General features: G+C 39.2%; 1 protein-coding gene across 2 annotated transcripts; it reads left to right on the top strand.

Moving 5' to 3' along the window:
- Nucleotides 1–278: 278 nt before the first annotated feature.
- nme7 (NME/NM23 family member 7) lies at nucleotides 279–22,543 on the top strand. 2 transcript variants are annotated; one of them, XM_063465737.1, is made up of 12 exons: nucleotides 279–381; nucleotides 2,283–2,384; nucleotides 2,585–2,751; nucleotides 4,389–4,499; nucleotides 5,837–5,887; nucleotides 6,008–6,215; nucleotides 6,309–6,414; nucleotides 12,776–12,840; nucleotides 13,453–13,521; nucleotides 14,273–14,374; nucleotides 21,804–21,911; nucleotides 22,413–22,543. In XM_063465737.1, exons 1-12 carry the CDS (start codon nucleotides 379–381, stop codon nucleotides 22,443–22,445), a joined length of 1,125 nt encoding a protein of 374 aa, XP_063321807.1. In that variant the 5' UTR covers nucleotides 279–378; the 3' UTR covers nucleotides 22,446–22,543. The 2 variants fall into 2 exon arrangements, with proteins under 2 accessions (XP_063321807.1, XP_063321808.1); XM_063465738.1 differs by having other exon boundaries at nucleotides 321–437.
- The last annotated feature ends 425 nt before the right edge of the window (nucleotides 22,544–22,968 follow it).

Genomic DNA, 22,968 nt, shown 5'->3' with positions numbered 1-22,968 from the left:
TTCGCAGCATCAGCAGACCGCCACTAGATGTCCTCCTACACAATAAATGAACAGTGTATTTCACCAGAACCCGATTCTTGCTCGCTCCTTTACTTTATAAACAACCACTGGAGCAAGACAGCGCAGCTTTTCTTTTGTACTGCTTTATAATGATCATGTATACAGTTTGATTAATGATATCCATCCAATCATTTATGACTAATATATTACATTTTAAGGTCTGCATAAAAACAAATAACAAAAACTGTGCTGAAAGGTCAGACTTCCCATGAACACGTGAATGCACCTCTGCAGTTACTATAGAAACGAAGTACGGCTAATGTTTGCTAGCTGACAACAGTGTGCTGTCACACAGAGTTTACTGGGATGTTTTAAAAGATGGTGAGTAAAGATTCCCTCCTGTCATCAAACCGGGCGGCGTGAGGGCTTCGGTGAAGGTAAAAACTTCCGTTAGAGCCTGAAACAGGTTGCTGTTTGCTACCGTTAGCATAATAAACACAAGCTAGCCGAGCAGTTCTAAACATCAGTGCTTCAGGCTAACGGGTTAGCCGTTAGCTCCTTCAAAAATATCATTTATGGCTTATACACAGTTTAACTACAGATACTACAGGTAGCTGTATGGTTAATGTCTAATGGTGAACATCAGCTGTGATTAAATTAGCTAAAGGTGTAGCTGAGCAGGTGCTTTTAATGCTGGTAAACCTGGCATCAAACTTCTGCTCAAAGAGTTTCTATCCATTCAGCTGGTGCCCATGTTTTCTGTTTATTCTATTAACTAGGCTGAGTGGAGGAGATGGTCTGAGGTTTTAGTTGTGAGAGACATCCTCATCTTTCACATGGTGCGTTAGACGACTGATTAATGCTAAACTGCAGTCTGATTAATCAATCAAATTATATTTGTGTAGCACCTGTAGGAGGTGGGTGCAGATACTTTACAGAAAACAAAATGCAATGAAACAGAATATGAGAGGACGAACATTATGAGCATCTTAAAAATAATTGAAAACATAAAACATTACAAAATAAATAGCCTGAAGTGCAGCCTTTCCAGTGGTGCCATCCCACATTTAAGGAGCACTGCTTTGAATATACAAACTTAGAAAGTAATAGTAGATTTAGCATTGATGTTTTGCTTGTTCGGGACAAGACCCGGATTATCGCCATGCTTCATGAAGCAGTGGGGCAAGAGATAGGGAACGTTTTCTTTGCAAAAACAATTGGATTAATGATGAGCAGAAGACCAGGAGACACCTTCAGCAAATCATCCTTTAAACATGATAACACTGGCCTGGCGGTGATTAGGACAATCACTGCAGCGAAATAGTCTGTGAAATCACTTCCTGTGTCTTCCTAACGGCTTAATCTAAATAGGAAACGTCATGAGGAAGATAAGGAGTGTGGAAACGCAAAACTTCAATGTCCTGAAGATGGAAGACAGAATGCAAAATGCAATGATTTGCAAATCTCATGAGCCCATATTTTATTCGCTGTAGAACACCCAAAAAATTATCTTCTCTGTGGTATTTTTGGTTTTGTGATGCTCCAAATGTTTTCGTTTGGTGAAAGGTCTGATCTGCAGGAAGTGACCTGCAAACCAAATCCAGGCTTGTGTTGCTTAGTGGCAACAGTGCTAACCGATTGTTATCCGTGTTTGCTGAATTGTTTTTGGTTGACAAGGTGAACTGAATAAAGTCTGCTACTAGTCAGGTGAGCATACCTGATCATATTGAGTCATAACATTTCTGTGCTTATTAATAACAGAAGCCTTTGGTTTGTAAAAAGCCAGATACTGTAAATATTGACCACCTTATGTACTGCATTCAGTTTCTGTTAATAAACACATTTGTGGAAATGGACCAAAATGTAAAAATAAACCTGAGCTGTGTGGATTCATGCCTCCTAGTTTACATCTGTGAGGCTTGCGCATTCACCTGAACATTGGCCTGTGGTTTCAGGCGACATGGTGACCTTTTAAAAGCTCAGTATGTTTTATTTGTTGGCACAGATTCAGGGTTTTCCTGGCTCAAACTGGGCCTTTGGGGTTGAAAAAACACACGTGATTTGTCCTCATAAGTTAGTTTCAGTTTTTTGAAATAAATGGTCAATTTTGTGTTATTTTTGATCATTTTATAATGAGAAATGTCAAATATGCTAGAGGAAATTAAATCATGTGGGTGAAAAAAGAATCGGTTGATTTTCTTTTGTTTTTGGGGGGTTGCCAGAAATTCTCCTTTGCAGAAAGAAGCTTAATATCTAAGTTATATTTATTTATTTATTTTCAGGAGGACCGGTTTGCCTTTCTTACTGAGTGGTATGACCCCACCTCCGCCCTCCTGCGGCGTTACCAACTGTTTTACTACCCCAGAGATGGCTCAGTAGAAATGGTACGCTTTTGCTCCAGTGCTTACTTTTTGTCTCTCTTTTTCTGCCTGAAGGTGTGTTTATGAATGTTCTTTTTTTAATCCAGAATATGAATACCTTGTAGTGGAATTTGTAAATAGCTTATTTGTTTTAATTAACTCCATATTGATGAAAATTTCAGATTTTTTCTTTAGCATTTCTGAAAAATATACCTGTTTTACAGTTTGATGTAAAGAACCAGCGGATATTTCTGAGAAGGACCAAATACGATGACATCCATCAGGAGGACTTATTTATTGGGAATCGAGTGAACGTGTTCTCACGACAGCTACATCTGATCGATTATGGGGATCAGTACACAGCAAACAAACTCGGCAGTAAAAAAGAAAGGTATGATCATTCATCTAACTTACATTTGGGGGGGTGTCTACCCATGTAGACATGATTGATCTATTTGGAAAGTTATGGCCTTACAAATAAATTCTTTAACTGTAACCTAGTAACAGACATTAAAAACACCCACGTAGAGATTACAGTAAAGCTGTTGGCGCTTGAATGTTGAAATTAGTGATTTTTATAAACGTTGACAAGCTGTGTAGACACAGAATAAAATGTATATGGAAAGACTAAATCCAGGTGTGCAAACACTGTAAAGACTTACCTATGGAGCTGTATAACAAAGTACTGAATTAAAGGCTTGAATGCTTTTATAAGTGAGAGTTTCCAGTGCTGGGTTATGAATGACTTTGTTGATATTTGGTGGATAAAGATTGTAGATTTCGTTTTAAATAGATAATGTAGTATAGTATACACTAAGGGACGGTGAATGCTCTGAAGTGACTGTAAATCAATAAAGATCAGTAGAGAAGTAACAGGAGCACTACAAAGATACGGGACACTGTGAAGATGGACATCGATAAGTGGAGAAAATATGGCAGAATAGTGACATCACCAGCAACTGGATAGTTGAAAGATGATCAATGCTGAAGAGGAGGAAGAAGAAAACTGGTCAGGGAGGACACCAACAGGCCTGCAGGAAAATTAAACAAGCTGCAAGAATTTTTGACAGGAACTTCCTGTGCACCACAGGTGACAACATTAACTGTGTTTTTCATATGTCTGAAGCTTGAAAATAAGAAGCCTATTATTAAAAAAAACACAACAACATCCAAACCCAGCAAAACTTTACGTCGGCATAGGTCAAATCTCCCAAAGGCATGTGTTTTGGTCTGATGAGAACAAGGTTGAACTTTATGACCATAATTCCACAAACTACGCTGCCCATGACCACAGAATACCATCCCCATGGTGAAGCACGGTGGGGGCGGCATAATGCTTTGGGGGTTCTATAGGTGGAACTGGAGCCTCAGTCAAGGTGACCAATTTTAAATACCAGTCAGTTAGCTAGTCAAGTCAGTTAGCACACAACCCTCAGATGTCCGTTAGAAAGCTGAAGAGGAGTTTCAGCTATCAGCACAACAACCCCTCTGAAGGTCGTATTAAACGTTTGGAATGACCCAGAGCCCAGATCTGAATCCAGCTGGAGGTCTGTGGGAGGATCTGAAGAGGGCTGTGCAGAGAAGGCGCTCTCACAATTTGACAGATTTGGAGCTCCTTTGTGAGGAAAAGTGGGCCAATAGTGGAGGTCTAAATGTGCTGCAATGACACGAACTTAAAAGGCTGAATGCTTTAATTTAGTGAGGATTTTTAAATATCTGTTAGTTTGAGGGTTTGGATGTTTATTCTACCAGTTTATTGTAAGTTTTCACTTTTTTCCCCCTTAAAAGATTTATTTATTTTTTATTTGACAGGCTAAAGGTCACATCAAAGGTGGAAAAATTCAAATTATTTATCTTGAATAACACAAAAGCCTGGTACTATAACTGTGTAGACTTTCTGTATTCACTGTACCTACATTATTGTGTTTGTGTCCTGAGTGTGATCTTGATGTGCAGCCTTCTGTTGGCTGTGACATCTGCTGTCCAATCTCATCTCCTATTTTCCCTCTCCTCTCCCTGTGTCTCCAGAACGCTTGCTTTGATAAAGCCAGACGTAGTCACCAAGATCGGAGATATCCTTGAGCTGATCTACTCCTCCAACCTGATAGTGACCAAAGCCAAGATGACAAGGCTCACGTGGTAAAGTCACAGCCTCTCTGCCAAACGTCCAAAAATAATAATACTAATAATCTCACTGTGGGAAAGTATCAAACAAGCTGTGGGAGAGGGAAACACGGGCTGTTTGGTGCCAGTGTCCTTGTATAAACAGACGGATGGCTCTCCGTTCTCACACACATTAGGAACATATGGCGAGCCAAGAGGCAAACAAGGTCTGCTTTTAATTAAACACTAGCAATTTTATCAGGTGGATCACCTCACAACATTAGCCCAGTCTCACCCTGATCTGATCTTTCTGTGTTTAATTTGAAAGTACAGTTTGAAGTATAATGCTTGTTAAGTTGAGTGAACTTTGAGTTCAGGGGTTATACAACAAAGACATTGAACATATCCGGGATTTCTGTGATGGCTCAACAAGACCTAAAAGCCCAGTCCGGGATAACAGTCATATCACAACGGTGGTATCAACTTTCTCTTTATGTTCAAGTCTCTGAGAATGCTCACATAAAATGAGTGGTCTTTGACTCATCTGTTCACTCTTCTGCGTAAAATTAACCTTTTTTTTTTATTGATTATTTTGTATTTGTATAAGTTAAATACCTGGGGTTTATGTACAGCATTTTGTCTATGCATTTGTCTGTAACCTGCTGTTTCTGCATCTAAACATCCTTCTGCTTTTAAATTTGTGGAGTCAGATCATCAAATCCAAGGATATCCCCTTTTTATGACATGTCGCAAAACACAAAAACATAGATCCAAGAGTGGAAAAACTGTATGAGCATTTACAGCAGTCTGCAGCCCTACTGTGCACACCCTAACCTCATTATTAGAACCTTGACCATGTTTAACATGAACATCCACCACTTAATCCACTGTAGGCTCAAGGTTTGAATTTACTGCCATCTTTGGCATTGCCTGTAATAAAATTCAGAAGTTTTACATTTAATTTTGCTTCCCAAAAGTAGCAGAACTTATAACTGGGTCAATTGTAAAACTGTAAAAAACCACTTCTGAGTAGTAATTGTCTCAGAATATTTTTCTGTAATTGGTACCAGTTTATTAATCATAACTCTTATCACCTACACATTTGAAATTGTGGAATTTTTATGTCTAGCCTTGGTGGAATCATTGGGGGGGGGAGTGCCTATCATTTACTTCCCAAAATCCAAGGACATGAAATTAATGTTGATGTTAAAATGTCACTTTATTTAAATAGTGTGATTGTAGAATGAGTTTATTACCGCAGATAAAAAGCTGGGAGATAAGAAGACTGATGACCTCTATGAATGTCTCTGTCAGTAAACAGCCTCATTTTGCTGCTCATTTACTCATTGTTTTATGGGTTTCTTGCGTTGCAGGAGCCAGGCAGCTGACTTTTACACTGAACATCAAGGCAAGCCGTTCTTTAAGTGAGTGCCCCGGTGAATGATGCCTCAGATTTCAGTAGAAAAGATATCTGATAGAAGAAAAATATTATTCAAAGTAATCCTAACACTAAATGTAAACAAACACGTTGCTCCATTTCGCAGTAACCTAGTGCAGTTTATGTCCTCGGGCCCGGTGGTTGCCATGGAGCTGATGGGTGATGAGGCCATGTCTATCTGGAGGGGGCTCTTGGGAACTGCAGACCCTGCTGTGGCGCGGAGGGAGGCGCCACAGAGCGTCCGTGCCCAATTTGGAACAGATGGCATCAAAAATGTCGGGCATGGCTCCGACTCACCCGCTGCAGCAGCGAGAGTGAGGATGTTACTCTGTGACCTCCAGACTTTATTCATCCTCACATCTGCCCTGGTAGCCCAGACATGATCAAAGTGTTTTTATTCTTGTTAGGAAACTGAATTTTTCTTCCCTTCCACGATTGGGCACGGTCCCCCTAACACAGCCGTCTTTACGGACTGCACATGCTGCATCATCAAACCCCACGCCATATCCGAAGGTAAGGAGAACACAGTTACTAACAGTAGCTGTACCTGAAGGTGAACCAAATCACACACCACAGCAAAATTTCAGCAGACTGAATTGGATACAAGCAGTTAGCCACACATTCATCAGCTCACAAAAAGTGCCGAAACATGTTAAAATCCATGAATTTGGTTAGATATGGCAGACTTCTTCAGAATACTCCATGGTTCTTTTCCCACCAACTGTTTAGTTTCTCTCTGCTAGAAACTTACAAGTTTAAGTCTTTTTTGCTGGGGGCATTTTTTCAGCCTTTATTTGACGGGGCAATAGAGAAAGCCCAAGTTGAGATAGCACACTGGAAAAAGTCCGGGTGGGGGTGGGGGGACTGAACCCGTGTTCATGCTGCCTTTCAGCATATGACTTACCCACTCAATATTTTTATTTTATAAAATAAAATACAGGCCTGCAAGACTGAAAGAAGGTAACAATACAAATTGCAAACAAACCCATAAATTGACTCTTTTTCTGTTTTGTTACTGTATGAAGAGCATAGATCTTTATTTTATTTTTTTATTTTCAGGAGAAAATGACTCTTGAGATTAAAAATGTCTTTTGCAAGCATGTCCTGGCTAAGACAAACAGCAGAACAATCAGCATTGACTAGTTACACAGCAAAAATACCAAAAATAATTAGACCAGTGTACATGAGCTGAAGCCTAAAATAGAAAAACAACCAATGTTTAGGACATTTAACACCACTGAAACCAGAAATATCAGCGTAAGTACTAATATTCAGGCAGCCTGATTGCCTCCAGATCTTAGAGTTAACTTAGTTAATTTACTTAAATTAATCTAATAGTCAGACTATAGTCGGTCAATAATAGTCAGACTATTATAAAGAAAAACCTGGCTAACATTTGCTGTTAATAAAATAACACATTTTGCTTCTATCTTTTATTCAGGGTTTCCCTCACATAGAGCTCAGGTATAACGTGTGACATTTATTTATTTATTTCATTTTATTTTATCATTTGAGAATTTACTGTTGGGCAATCCTTGTTCAGCTCTTCCTGTTTCCCTACCAGTAGGTTGAGGTAGAACAAGTCATCCACTAACTGGAAGGTTGCTAGCTTAATCCCTGTATCTGGTTCAGGTGCCAGTTTGCCGGGTTCACTGAAGCTGCAGAACAGAACAAAAACTTCTGTCGCAAACTCCAGTTAAACATGGTGGAGTTGGAGTCCATCCATTGGATGAGAAAGTCAGTGAAGACAGACTTGACATTTTATCTGTCATTTATTGACACCACGTTCTGTTTATATAAAGTGTGAAGTATTTAGGAAAGCGTGCGTGCCCCCTTTCATGCGCCTCCTACCCAACTTACAGCTTTGTTTTTTTTGTTTTTTTGAGGGTTTGTTTAGTTTGTGCTCTGGCTCCTCCTCATACCTTACCTCCAATCGCTCTTACAAAAAAGACAAAGAGGTCTGAAGCTTTTGGTTCTGGGAAATCTTTTAAAAGGTTTCTCTCCGAGGGAGTGCCTTTTTAGCTAGTTTGACGTGATGTTGACACATGTAACTTTTGCAGTGGTTTTCTTTCTTATTGTGTTTAATTGGTGGGTCATCTGCACTGGTGTTCCCTTTTAGTTCCCTCAACACAAGGTACTGACTCCTGTGATATTAACTTTCTCACTAATAGTCAGGACCTTTCATGTGTCATAATTCCCTCTGCCTTACAGCTGCACAGACAGACTGTTGATTCTCTTTTGAAGGATTTTTATAAATACTAACAATGAAGTTGTTATTTTTTGAGAAGTTGAAATAATATATAGTTGTCACAAAGTCCCACAGCATTCCTGAGTTTTCAACCTCGATGAACACAGTTTGGAAACCACTGATCTAAATAATCAGTTTTACCATAAATACTTGCACATGAGTACTGTTGGTTGACACTCATTCCATGCATGACTGTTATTGCGTTTGTGTCACAAGGAGGCACTGCGTGGTTACCACATTTGGATTTGGATTTTTCCAAATCCCTGCCCTGATCCCTTTTCACAGAGCATGCCTCTGGAGCTCTGACCTGTGAAATCTGAAATTCTCTGGATAAGAGCTGAAGTATGCACACACAGAGTTGTTGATTGAGGAGAGACCTGGGCTCGTTGTCCTGGAGCGCTGTGCATTAGAGTAAACAAGCTCACTAGGGTCCCTCATGAATTAATTCAATTTATTCCTCATTTAGCCTCAAGTGTTTGTCCTCAGTGGTCATTTGTTTAGTATCAGATTGGACCAGGCTCCCTGTTATTGCTGTAAATGCAAGTAACCAATAATGACGTTCCTTTCAGCCTTAGTTATAACAAAGTCCTTCTAGAAACAAGTCCTGCCACTAGACAGCTGTGTTGACAGTTATTTCAGGCTAAACTGAGCACCTTCCTAAAAGAAAAATTCCACCCAAATCTGATTAAACAAATCGTAAAATGTTTGAGCTGGGTTAAAAATCCATTTCCATTACAGGTTATATTTTTAAATTTTTTTCTGGAACAGCAAAAATAATACCATTAACCAAGGATAGTGTTAGTTCAGGCACCACACAGCTCTCCCACACTCTGAGCAAATCAGCTGATCTCAGTGCCAGTCCACATCAGCTGATACCTTTCTATAAATCTAACTGGCTAACGTTGTGTGCAGCGTGTTATTTAAGGTGCTTTAATTTGTACTCAGTAAGTACTGCAACTGCAAACTGCTTTGCAACCCACCTCCACCCCAGCTTTTCCTTTAATGCTGTATCTGACTTAATCAGTGTCTTTTCTGCTGTCATTGATGATCTGTTCTGTGCTGCTGCTTTCTCTAGAAGTCCCGGAACAAAGTCTTAGTTTTATTTTCCCCAAGTAGTAGTAAAGTAAGTATACCTTATCTTACACTTACTGTTGTGGACCAGACTGAAATTGCGTTCTGTTAAGGCACAGGTTAACCACCTGTGGCATGGGGCTGTTTGACCAGCTCATGGCCTTTCCAGTGATGACATTTCTGAACTTCACAGTTAGGCTTCCACCTGCAAAGTCTTCCAAACACATTTTTCCTGCTGTCGGTACTTTTTACATTAATGGAAAAACAGAAAGAGATGCATGGAGACTGTAAAATTGATTTCAAGTGCAGATAAGATGTTAAACTCAGCAAGATGGTTTAAAACAGCAAGGATGAGTTGAGGAACAAGGAGACTGAGACAGACTGAACCTGGGTGCAAGAAAGTACATTTTTCTCGAGTTAAGAAAACTGGATTCCTGTTTTTTTCCACAGGTCAGTAAAACTCTAAAGCTGTGGCCTAGAGGGTTGGTGAGGGGAACGTAATGTCTTATTCCACAGTGCAGACCATTCTCCTTGGGGGACATTTTTAAAATGCACACGTGTGTGTGTGTGTGTGTGTGTGTGTGCGCCAACACCCTGCTGAATTGCATGCTGCTCTCTTGTATGACTTCCTGCCACACCTAAAGGGAATGGTGCCATTGTTAACATTACACCTGTGGTCTCCCTGCTGTGACTTGTTCAAATGTTGTGAAACAGACGTGAGAGAGAACGCGTGAAATGGGAAAAAAAAAAACTTGCATAACTTGCACTCAGGCTTTCTTTGGTTTCTTTAGGGTTTCGTTGAGCAACTGTTAATCTCACAATCTGCTGCCGCAGTAAATGACCTCAGATGTGAAGTATGTGTGAATGAAGACTTGTGGCTTATGATGGAGCTGCTCATTTAGTGCTGACTGTACACATTGATGCTGTTGTAATTAAGTCCACTTTAATTATTGTAAAAAGCTCTCCCCTGTGTTATACTCTTATTTATTTATTGTTTGGGTAAAAAAAGAAGGGTTAGGGTTAACCCTGGTACCTCTGCTCTGTTATTTAGGCTGTTTTCACTCTGTTTAGCTTTCAAGAACTTTTTGTTTTATGTTGTTACAGTACAGACTGTTTATCTTTATTTAAGGAGGATCTTGCACAATCTCACAAAGTCCAACCACAAATTTCTCTGTGATCATTGTGGTCTGGTGGCTTAGCAGGTATTTGCTGACATAATGCTGGGAAAGCTGTGCTGTAGGCACGATAACTTGAAAGTTTCTTTTTTTCTTTTTTTTTTGCTCATTTGTTTTCTGATAGTTAAAGGGACATTCGCCTCAAAATCAGGTCTGCATTTGTTGAAGTCAAATCATTTTTTGTAGCAACAGATATTAAACAGTTATGTAGAGCTGATGGAGTAAGATAGTCATAAAGCAGTGAAATGCATTTAAAAGAATGGGAAAAATTGCTGGACAAGTACACTGTATCTAAATATGTGTATCAGTATATTTATTGATATATTGATATATGCTCTGTACAGTGCTTTCCAACTTTATTAGATCATCTGTCATAAAAAAGGAAAACATACAAATTTTAGGAATGTGTTGGAAACTTATCTGGTTACCTCATTACTTATACCCAAATATTAGCCTGGACACTGGAAGTGTTTGAGAAGTCAGATATTAATCAAGTATAACAGTGAACCCTGAAAAGTTAGTTTTCTGTTCAGGATTGCAATAAATAACTGTAATTTGGCTAGGGCTGTCAACATTAACACGTCATCACAATTAACATGATTAAAATTTTTAATGCAACTAACCCATCTAATCCCTGAAATGTCTCTGTCAACACATTTCAGGCAGTTTGTCCATTCTGCACTCCAGATGGGTTAATTGTGTTAAAAATTTTAATCGTGATGAAGGGTTAACGCATTAATGTTGACAGCCCTAAATTTGGCATCTTAATCAAAAAATAATAATGATTCTTACTACTTTTTTTCTTCTTTCCTGTTAGTCAGTAAATTTGAAAATATATGGATAATAGCAATAATTATGAGCTCAGGTGCTCTACCAGAGGCCTGAACAGAGATGAGAGAGAGAGAGAATTATTAAAATGTTTTTGTTTATATGTTTTGTTTGTGTCTTCCTGTGAAATATAACTTTAGTCGACTTCAGCTTATATAGTTTTGGTTTTTAAGTGTCTTCAGTACCTTTCCTTTGCAATTTCATGAATTCATTTTGATCTTCTGACAGTTTACTTGATTCTGCATAAACAATTTGATTTTTCAGATTAAATTCTTTCCAACTAACAATGAGATATGAAACTAGTTCAGGGTCAGAAATGGGTTATAAAATAAAGAATAATAGTAAGTAGTTTCGAACACCAAGGTTTAGTGTTGTTAGTTCAGCTTCCTTTTATTTCTTGAGATTAAAAAAAATCTGATTCAAAATAATTTTACAACTCCAAAATACATTTTTAATAGAAAATCACAAAGAATTTTATCCTATAGCATAATCCGTAAGGATAATTGAATTTGGCCTGTAAGTGCATATTGTCCTGTAAATTATTTGTGTTAAATTTTAAAAATGCGACTTTTAAAGTTATATGTCCCCCCCCCCCTTTTTTTATTAATGCTTAGAATAATTAAGAATTTTATTAAACTGAATTTAGAAAATTGTTCATCTGTCCATGTTCTGCTGCTGCAGCTGAGACCAAACTGAGATCATCAGTGCCCAAACAGCCCCGATCCCTCGGGGATCACTTAAAAGGCTAACTGACGTGACAGCTACATTTGAAGGACTCAGCCAATCACATCAGTGATGAAGGAAGCGGTGACTCAGACATGACTGGAACAGAGAAGCTACTGTTGCCAGGCACCCAGAATACGATCTCCTAGCAACAGCACCAGCTGCTGAGAGCGTGTGCCGATCCTGAACCGGCTGCCGACTGCTGCCTGGGGAGGGCACAGAGGATGCGGGAGCTGCTTCCTTCCCTCACAACTGGACTGAAGGAGATTCATCGATGCCAAAAGTGCAAGTCATGAATCCACACGGTGGCGTTTAGAGTTAATGGAAAGTCCGGTCTGACGAGCACACAGACGACATTTTATCAGGAAGTCAGACTGAGATTATGGGACTGGCGCCCTCATTCAGTTATGTGTCTGCATCAGTCTGACCTTCACTGTCACTGCAGCTCTGCCAGATTTTACAGTAATAGATGGCTGCAATGAGACGTGCACCTTTTTCTAAATAGTAGGCTGTCAGGAAGAAAATCATTTTTCCTCTAACAGGACGCTAATAACACAATCTCGATGCAAAGGAGAAACTGAGGTCACTGCACAATAAACACTCATGTATGGACAGAAACTTTATGATGGCTTCACTGCACGTTTACTAATAATAACTCTAACTTCAAAATATTAATCAGTTAATCATGACTGCTGCTGCAGAGGTTGTTTGTTTTGGATCTCACTCCAGGTTTTATTGCCCCACTATACACTTCACTTATCAGCCTGGGTAAACTTGACAGAAAGATTATAGAAGATTGCAGATATGAACTGTTCTGATATATCCACAGGTCTGGCTGGGAAGATCCTGAACTCCATATCCACTGCTGGATTTGAGATCTCAGCTCTTCAGATGGTAAATCTTCTTCCACTGGTCTTCATGCAAATTAGTGGTAATGGTAGATGTTTATATGAAATATACCAGAGTTTAAAGTAATAAGGCCTGTGCACACATACTTTGTCAATAAAGATGGGGATAGAAAGCGTTCTTAAAGGAAGCTAAAACTGCTTGTTTCAGACAATCTGAACTGTGAATCATGCTGAGCTATTCTAGAAGAGCCTAAGTCATAAAAATATGGACCTGGAAATGAAAATAACAGGTCCCTGATAAATCGAAAAAGAATTCCAGGAAACCAGATTTTCTGCTAAAATCCTTGATCTTAATTTGCAATCAAATAGATGCGATGTTAAACACAAGCAGAGAGGGGACATTCTTACCAAGCGGCTGCACTGAGCAAAATTATACAGGTGTTTCCCCAGGAATACTTGGGTATGGCATCAGATACAGAGTCAGAAAGTAACAGAAGATAAGCACAGAGCATCCTAACTGAGTGAAGTCTGTCCATTTGATTAAAGCCAAATTTTTCTTGTCTGTATCCTTTTATTTTTCATCTGTCATTTCCTGGAGTGTTATCTCCATTTTGTAATTTCCTGCTTGTTTTTCATGTCTAATAATTTTTCCTCGCAGTTCAACATGGACCGGGTGAACGCCGAAGAGTTCTTTGAAGTCTACAACGGCATCGTCACAGAGTATCCTGTGAGTATAAACACTGCCTTGTTGTGCCCTCACAGGAAGCCCTAGAATCACTGCTCTGCCCCTTGCTACTTTTGATGACACCAAAACAAATTCTGTGCGATAAGGAAGTCATAAGCTCCTCAGAGAGTAACAAGACGTGTCAGATTCCCAGCCAGCAGCCCATATTTGAAGCTCAGTTTTTGATTGTTGCCATAATGAGTATTTAAACTGATCTAAGTTAAAAAAAAACAAAAAAAACACACATTTTGTGATAATCATCATTAATAAACAAATTGAATGTTGAACTTGAGTAAATATTTATTTTTACTGAAAGTATATTAGTAATGCATACAGATGATTAGTAATCTTAGTTGTTTACATCATTAGTTTGTGTAAAATGAACTGATAGGAGCTGATAGGAGACATTATGTAATAATGGCGCCAATGGCGTCAGATACTGCTGTTTAGTCAGAGATACGTCTTTAGTGTCAGCCTTGTGATGCATGTGTGGCAGCAAAAATGAAACGATTCTCATGGTCCATATCAAACGTGCACTCGCCAGAGTGTTTTTGGACACCTGATAATATTCACCCACAGCAGCAAGCACGAGGAGGATGAGTGCGACCAATATCTGGAATCAAATTATTGAAACATATTTTCTAAACTTAGCAGGAAGTCCTATGTTTATAAATATAATATAATAATATAAGTACACAGTGTCACTCCAAAATAATAGCACCAGGTGGGTTTTAACTCCACTCGGTTCCCGCAGAACATGGTGACCGAGCTGTGCTCTGGACCCTGCATGGCCCTGGAGATTCATGGCACAGACGCACCAAAGACCTTCAGGGAGTTCTGTGGCCCTGCTGATCCGGTGAGTGTTTCCTGTTTAAATTCTGCAGGAGCAGCCTGTTCAACAAGTGAAATGTCAAAATGTTCATCAATATTCTCTGCAAACGATTATCCTTCCATCATCAGTCTTTAAAAGGGAGTTTTCCAAATGTCCTCTTCACAAAAAATGAAGTGATTATACAACATGTAACACACACATGCACCTAGCTTTAAGTAATCCAGCAGCCCAGCGATAAATCCTCCTTTTATGAAAGGTCTTAAGTTGTTCAGCATTACACGGTAAGTATCTTGTCTTAAGAGATAACATTTCTCTGCTGTGGCTTAACTTTTTATTGTCCTGAGTAGATCCAGTTTAGACAATTATATTCACGCTCCTCCCCCCTTCTTTGTGCAGCCCTACATACCCGTTTGCTTGGCTAAATCTTCTGCACCTTCTTCTTATTCACCTTCTTTGGGAAACATCTGCTGAGAAGTAATTAAAACTGGCAGCTGGACAGCAGTGAAGGAGAAGCCTGATATTTCTAATTTAGACTGAGCTCACTATTTGGTTTTTGGCTTCGACTGGTTTGATGCTGCTTACAGGAAAAATAATACATAGCTCAGTGCTGAAGGAGTTTGGGGTTTTGGTTTTTGTTTTTTGTTTTTTTAAGCTTTTGTTTGTTGTCAGACTAGACAGATAAAAAAATATTTGAGTGTGTGTGTGTGTACGCGCGCGCGTATTAATGAAGCCTGAGCTGCGTGACTGTGCTGGTGTGTGATGTGAAATCTGATGATCTGACGCTCTGCTCGGTTACCATAACAGTGACAGACTCCACACCTGCACCCGCTACAGGTGCAGCAGCTGCTGACAACTCAGCTGTGATTCTTCTTAAAATATCAAACACTCAACTTGTTTTTCACTTGTAATCAGCTCTGCTGAAGATTTAAGTTAATTAGCTAATGCGTTCCAGGTCACATGACTCTATGCCGCTGCTCATTGATGCCGAAATAAAGACGTATTTTCCACTGCTCAGTCTATAACAAATTATTCTAAATAGCGTACAGGTGTCTGTCCAGATTTGGTACTTTTTGATTTTTTTTCCCAGCATTTTTGAACCCTCATAACTTACATAACATAAAAGCACAGGAGGATGTCCACATGAAATTTTCAGGCTGAAAAAACACGTTTAAGTTCTGTTACCAAAATTCAGTCTGTCACCAGGTGTATTTATGAAATGATGAGGATTCTACAATTTTAGCCCATTACTCATTAAAATGTTCATAGGGTGAAGGAAAACTTTCCATCGATCCGGTAAAAATATTCAGTTATTGAGGAATCAGGTGGCTACTACAAACCTTTTCAGATTTGTCTGATTTATATGGAATAACCCACACAGAAGAACAAATGTGTTTAGATTAATGGGGAAATTATTTCATTGACCCTAACAAAGATTAATAGTTACTGTAGTTAACAAAAAACTAAAAGTAGGAATGAAAACAAAACAAACACAAAATTTACAAACTAACGAAAATACAATAAAAATCCACATTAAAAACTAAACATTTCCAAACTGAAATGGGTAAATGCAATCTAAGCTCTAACTTAGTTGAAAAGTTACTATAAAGCTAATAAATATAATGCATAACTTTTGCAGCTGTGGTTCCGATTAGTCTGAGGAGACTGTTCACTGAGCTGCTGTCATTTCTTTTTAGCCCTCTTGCCCCATACAGGACTCTAACCGCTTTGATTGCTTCAGAGTTTTCTGACTAACTGGGAGGTCAAACAGTTTAATCACCACATGGCCTCACTCTCACCTCGTTATAATCTGACAAATCACCTAAACATCAGCACTCCTACTCTTCAGAAGAGTTCACCTCTGTGATCCATCAGATTAGTCACATAAGGGCAGAGGTCTCTGAGAAGAAAATCAGGGCTGGATGATTAGCTGGATTTTAATTTCAGTTACAATTTTGGCTTCTGCAGCTTCAGAAGAACAAGAAAACACGTAAAAGGATTTGACTTTTGCCATTTTTGTGTTGTGATATAAATCAAGTGCACCCTTTTTGTTTCCAGACTGACTCAGTGTTTAGTTCAGCTTAAGCCAAGATGGCCTTCTGGTCAAGAAGACCCATCTAAAAGATGTAAAAGTTTCTACTGTAGGTTTCAGCACAAGTTTAAGGCATCAGAAGGTCTGCTGTATGAGCGGATGGCCTTGAATGGATTTAATTCAATTTTAAAATAAATTCCAAATTTCACTGGAAGCCAGTGAAAGAAAGCAGGAACGGGGCTGATCACCCACTGGCTTTTGTTATGCATCAACTGAACAGAGAACTGAAACATGCAGTGACAAGTGAGTTAAAGTGATCTAGACAGGATGAAAATGAAAGCGTGTATTAACAGTTACAAATTACTGGCTGATAGAAACGGGAAAAGGCACTGGGTGGGGAACTTTATGAGGACAATAACCCGAAACTATTATTACACTTCACACACAACCGTCATCAGATATGGGACGCGCTCTCATTCTGTTATGCAACTGATGCTCACGTTTACTGGCATGCATAGGTCATGCTTAATCTGATTATCGAGTACTTTATTACTTCCTTAATTATACAAAAACACTGTCCATGCCTCCTTACAGTTTAAAACTGGATAAATGGTTGAGTGCCCAACATTACAGGCTAACATTAGAACCAGCTCTGCAAGCACAACCCCACAATCTATCCCAGGAACCGCTGCCCGCTCTGCTTGTTTTCTGTGGACAGACACATGTAGCTAAATCCAGTCGGTATAGAGTTTGACCACGTCAACAATGCACACAAAAAATATATGAGCAGCTCAGTCAAGAGTACAACAGTAGATTGAAAATAGTTTGCATTTCACTCATAATGTTGGAAGCAGAAGGTCAGGGGTTTTTACGTTTTAATAACCATGTTGTAGTTTCTAAGACCTTTACGTCACCTCATGGAAATTAAAACTCATAAATGCATTGATATTTGATTTCTTTTTTTTCTTAAATTGGTCCAAAGGTTCAACATTCCAGTTTTAAAAAAATTTGAATTTTCTGGTAAATATTTACAGTTCAGTTTAGTTAAATAATGAAGATTAAATATTGACAAAAATCATGGTTTTTACCCCTGTAGACTTCATTATTCTTTAAACAGCGGGCACAGTAGGGTATGTTTTCTTATCAAATGTAGTGTGTGTTCGCGTGCGTCCATGTGTGCGTAAAGACACTCCCGACGTCACTATCAGGCTGACAGATTAGACTGCACAAACACTGTCACCCCCACAAGTCTATTCATAGTCAAGGGTCAGTTGTTTGTGGTAAGAATAGACTATTGATTTAATTCTGTTTGACTAATCTATACACAGCACAGATTCAATGACCTCGAACCCACTTCATCATGCCAGAGTGGATGCAAGATCAATTTAATCCCAGTGTTTCCATACAGGAGGGAGCAGAAACTATTCAAATATACAGCCAAGTGCATTAACTAGGCATAAAGAGTGCTGGTATATTCACACCTCCACCCTTCAGCTTCCCTGCGCTGCACTCACTCAGTCATAAGATTGCACCGTGTCTTGTGATGTGTCCTCTTATCAGAGTGGACAGACACAACGGTCGTCTATACAGCTTTACTTTCTTAGATTATACGCTCCCCCGCCCTTCAACAAGCAGCGTGGATGGCCACTGTGTTCCAACTAAAGATATTACTGTAAGAGATGATCCGACAGGCCCAAACTTCCCGTTACACAAGGCTATCAAACCAGCCCTGCATTGTAATGGTGAAAAATATGCTTTTCCTATTGATTTTTGAGGCGTAATGGTTTAGTGGAAAAAAGTATCGGCTTCTCTGTAGAGGTCTCCGTGCTAAATTTAGTCCAGTTTAGAGCACCCAAAACCCTAACGATGGAAACTGTAACCAGACACGTTCGTTGTTCCTTTTAAAGTTGGTCTACTGAGACATCCGTGCCCATATTTCATTTTGGCAGCAGCTTCAGGATCTGCTTCTCTTTTATCTGTTTCATGGAATGAAAATAAAAGAGGAAAAAGATAAACAAGAAATCGTTTCCAGCGAAAGAGCTGCAAGGATAGAGGTCGAAGACAGGATATACTGCTTAGTTGAGTTTTTCCTTTTTTAAAGAAATAACACAGCAGCCAATCATCTGTTCCCTCATCTCCGTGGTTTAATTTCAAACCTGCAATGTTTTATTCAGTTTTTTGTTGTTTTTTTTTGTAGAGCCTTTTTATTGTAACTTCAGATTTTTACACTGTTTTTGCTTGTACTTAGACATTTTCTCACTGAGCTGTTTTATTTCCCTTTTAATTTTTTCTGTCTGTATAATTTCTGCCTTATTGAAATTTCTTTCTTCTTACATTCTTCAATATTGGTGATAGAAATATCTTAAAAATGAAATTGCATTTTGCAAAAGCATGAAAACTCTCAATCTAAGCACTTCACTTTTTGTAGTATTTGTAACTTTAGGCTCAAAGAGTGCAGTACAGTGGGTGTACTCAAGTATCAGTTCAATGTCTTGCTCTTCTCAGCAGGGTGGGACAGTCAGCAGGGCGTGAAGGATCAGGCATATCTGGATGTTCATGTGACCACCAGGTCCTTCTGCCCCAGTCTTTGCTGGCCACCAGAGTTAGCAGTTGTTATGTGAGCATCAGTCTGGTACACTATGGGACTCATTAAAATCAAATTAAACGCTGACAGCAGGCCACTCATGGGTAGATAATGCAATTACAGAGAGCAGTGTTTTGCAAAGAATTCTTTTATTGCTAAGTAAATCTTCCCCTGACTTCCCCTTTGCCATCGCTGGCTTTAGTCTCATGTGGCACGGGACACATAAACCAGCTGCAGTTCTGCACAGGATGTTATACTCTGTTTCCCACCAGCAGCACGCACACTCAGCGAACAGCCATATTAGGAGACCTGTTGATGTTTCTGCTGTCTTCCAGAGGTGAGGAGAATCTCCACAAAAATTTCCAGTTGTATAATTCATTTGAACCGTAAACGCAGTTGCAAGAACTTAGAAGTTAATGTTAGGCTGTAAATAAGCTGTACCGCAGGTGCACGACTTTAATGCACCGTTAACCGCTTGTATTTAGCATGATGATGCCGAATGTTGAAGGTGTTTTTACTGTTGTATTTTATGTTGTAGAAAAAGTGTAGGATTCACCATAACCACAGGCCTTATTCCAGGGATCCACAATCCTCACTCCAGGACGAGGGAAGTCTGCTTACTTGTTAGCATGCTAACATGTGCTTGATCAGAAACTGGTAGATTGTAAAATTGGAGTTGAACGCTGGACATCCATGGATGTTTTCTGAGCTTAATCAATTCAGCCAATCACAGCCTTTGAAAAGATGTCCCCCTTTTGTCTACGACTTGAATTCAACCAAACTTAGTGTTCTGAGAGTGAGGGACATCTTCTTCTGTATGGCCTAAAATAGTGACAACTTTTGACCTCACTTTTCAACCAAATTTCAGCGTTGTTTGCACACTCAGTAAAGTCATCTTCATTGTCTTTTGCATGAACTGCCATCCCTGACTTTGTTTCTAGAAGGCCGAGGTGAAAGAGATTCATCATGCTTCTGGTAGTCTTTTGCTGGCCAAACCTATAAAACAACTTTTTGTTAGTGACAGTTCCTTTTTTGATGTAATGGGTGTTAGTTGGTGGTTAGTTTTTAAGCTGTAAGTGTAATTTTTATTGCTAAGATGTTAACTTCAAAATCCGGTGGCAGCCTGGTGGAAAGCCGCCATTACTGACGTCCTAATCAAATGTCTAACCTTAAAAGGGAGCTTTAAAAAAAACTCAGTTGACACAAAGTTCCCAGCTGATCTTTAGCTACGAGTCCTTGAACCTGTAGTCTTTATTTTCCTTTGTAGTCTTTTACGTGTTGTGTAGTGCGATTGTTCGAACAGCAGATAGGTTTCCAACTGGTTTTTTTGAAAGACAATGCATCTCTTTGAGAGGCGGCCTTGGGTGATTTGTGACCTTCAAACTGGTTCCTGTCTTTTGTCTGCAGGCTCATAATCCACCGAAGGATAAACAAGTCAGAAATGTTTCCCTGCTGCCGAACACAAAGACCACACAACCCTTGCTGTGTTAACACCATCATATTTTTTGCTTTTCCCAGCATATCAAATATTACTTCACGTTGCGTAAGATTTGCTTTAGATTAAACAGGCATTTTGGTAAATGAACTATTCATCCGACACCCCTCTCCTGATGGCAGACATTGTTGGGAGGGTTTCATTTCCTGGAAACTCAAGAGGACGGGCCAGGCCAGCTCTGACCTTAGGAGTGTCAGAAATAGACTCTGAAGATAAATGTGCTGCATGGAAGAAGATGGCTACTGTTCTATAGCGGTCAGACAAAAGTGTTGAATAAAAAGACTTGATTTGTAGCCCGTAAGAAATTAAAATGAAAAAAAATTTATTTTATACTTAACTATAAATAAAGGAAAGGGGATTGGTTTTAGTCTGAAAGTCAAATTTGTAAAACAGTGTCACAAAATGCTTTCTATATAAATACAAAAAACCCCAATGCGAACAAAAAACAGCTTAAAATTAAAGATTAAAAACTCAAAATTTAAACTTCAAGGATGGTTTCATATCAATTTTTAAAATGTAGATGGTAAGTTAAACATGTAATAGATATGAGGTATAAGAATATTTACTATAAAGTCTTCATATAATTAAGTTAGTAGAAGAAACTGATGAATCAAGCCAGTTCGTAACAGCAAACGCTCGGTCACATTTAAATCACTGCTAGCTGTCTGCTGCCTGGACCTTCTACTAATCGAGTGTCTAGTTTACTTTTTTTTTTTTTTGCCCTTTTTGTATATTATTGAAAATCTAAACCATTTCTTAAACAGTTGCCCGCAGCTAGAAAGTCAAATCTTAACCGAGCAGACAGGGAGGTTAAGGCTCCAAATGTGATTGTAAAACTACAAGTCAACAAGTTACCCATCATGGAAATGAAATAAAAATAAGAGAAGCAACAAAAATATTGGAAAAGGTTTGAAGGTCCGTTTGAAAGGTTTAAACAGCCATTCGTTGTACAGTACTCAGCATTTAGTGTGTTACATATTCAGGGAGGGTTTATTTATTTATTTAATGAAGGTTAGTTTGCTTTGCCTGTTGGTCTCTGCAAAAGACGAGCAAAAAGTGAAGTCATTTTTGAAAAGCTGTGGTGAAAATGTGCTTGAAAAGCGAGGCCCCCACCCCTAAGTCAGTGGAAAGTTTGCTGAGTGTCGATGTTTTGTCACTTCCTCCACAGGATCACATGTTTGGCCGCTGAGTAATCACTCTGCCGGTACAGGATGTTGACTTTCACAACTGTCCACAGACTATGACACCAGGATAGAGATGGCGTCACACCGCCAAATTCACTTAGTTTAATGTTGAAGTGCAATGCTAATGAACACGTTATAATCCAGATGTTTCCATCCAACAGGAAATTGCACGGCACCTTCGTCCAACCACGCTGCGCGCCCTGTACGGCAAAGACAAAGTGAAAAACGCCGTCCACTGCACTGACCTCCCCGAAGACGGTGTTCTAGAGGTGGGTGGCACATGCGCATGTTGTGCACTCCATACACTGAAACTACACCCATAATGTGTTAGCTGTATAGCTCCTCCCATTCTTTTCAGATAGATTTCTTCATCGTGTCTGAGCCCCTGCATAAATAAGTACCTCACATTTAGCAAGAACAAAACCTTCCTGGACTCTGAGGCCATGTCCAGTCTCATGATTGCGCTCTGTGGGCCGGGGCAGCCTCAGATCACACTGGTTTTAGAAAAGCAAGAATGGCAGAGGAATTTGAAACAAAACCATTGTTTTGCAGGGAGTGGGCCTGACCCATCGTGCGTCATTGTTCAGGAAAACTCCTGATCTGTAGTCTGGACAAATGCCTCCTTGTTAAACATTAGCCTATGACTGACTGAGCTGCCATTTTCCCCTGACTGGAACAGTAGCAAAGAAAGGGCTTGTGCAGAGACATTTGAGGTGTCAGTGTTAATTCATCAGATGTATCTATAAATGTCCCTTAAATTCCTTTTCCAGGTGCAGTATTTCTTCAAGATTTTGGATGGATGAAAACCATGTTGAACTACACAGTCAAACACGTCCAGTTTTCTCATTTTTCTGTTTATTGTTCCAGCCTTATGCAGATTAAATAAAGTAACAAGAGCAGACTCCTGACAAGTGTTTTGATCTTCAACACTGAATTAAGTATTTTTAACACCAACTAAAACGTATTACACGGGATACTGCATTGCCTCTGATGTTCTTGAACTTTTTGACCAGCGACTTTGGTATTAGATTCATACGTTACACTTTTGGAAAAAAAATAAAATAAAATGTACAACTGCATAAATATAAAATTCGTCCACCATGAAAATGGCTAAAACATTCAATAGCAAGTAGCATCACATGTCACGTGATGTCTCCAGCAAAACAGATTTCAGAGAACTGAGTCGCCACTGTTTCTGTGGAGGTGACGGTCTTCTAGGCTGGACCCACAAAGCTCTACACTACAAATCAAAAAAAAAAAAAAAAAAATTGCATGAAAGTATCAAACATAAATGTAATCAAACCATATCTAACAGCTAAGGTGAAC

The sequence above is a fragment of the Pelmatolapia mariae genome, linkage group LG23 (assembly GCF_036321145.2).
Source record: "Pelmatolapia mariae isolate MD_Pm_ZW linkage group LG23, Pm_UMD_F_2, whole genome shotgun sequence".
Lineage (NCBI taxonomy): Eukaryota > Metazoa > Chordata > Actinopteri > Cichliformes > Cichlidae > Pelmatolapia > Pelmatolapia mariae.
Note: the sequence above shows the minus strand (reverse complement) of the source record. Positions and strands in the feature narration are given on the sequence as shown.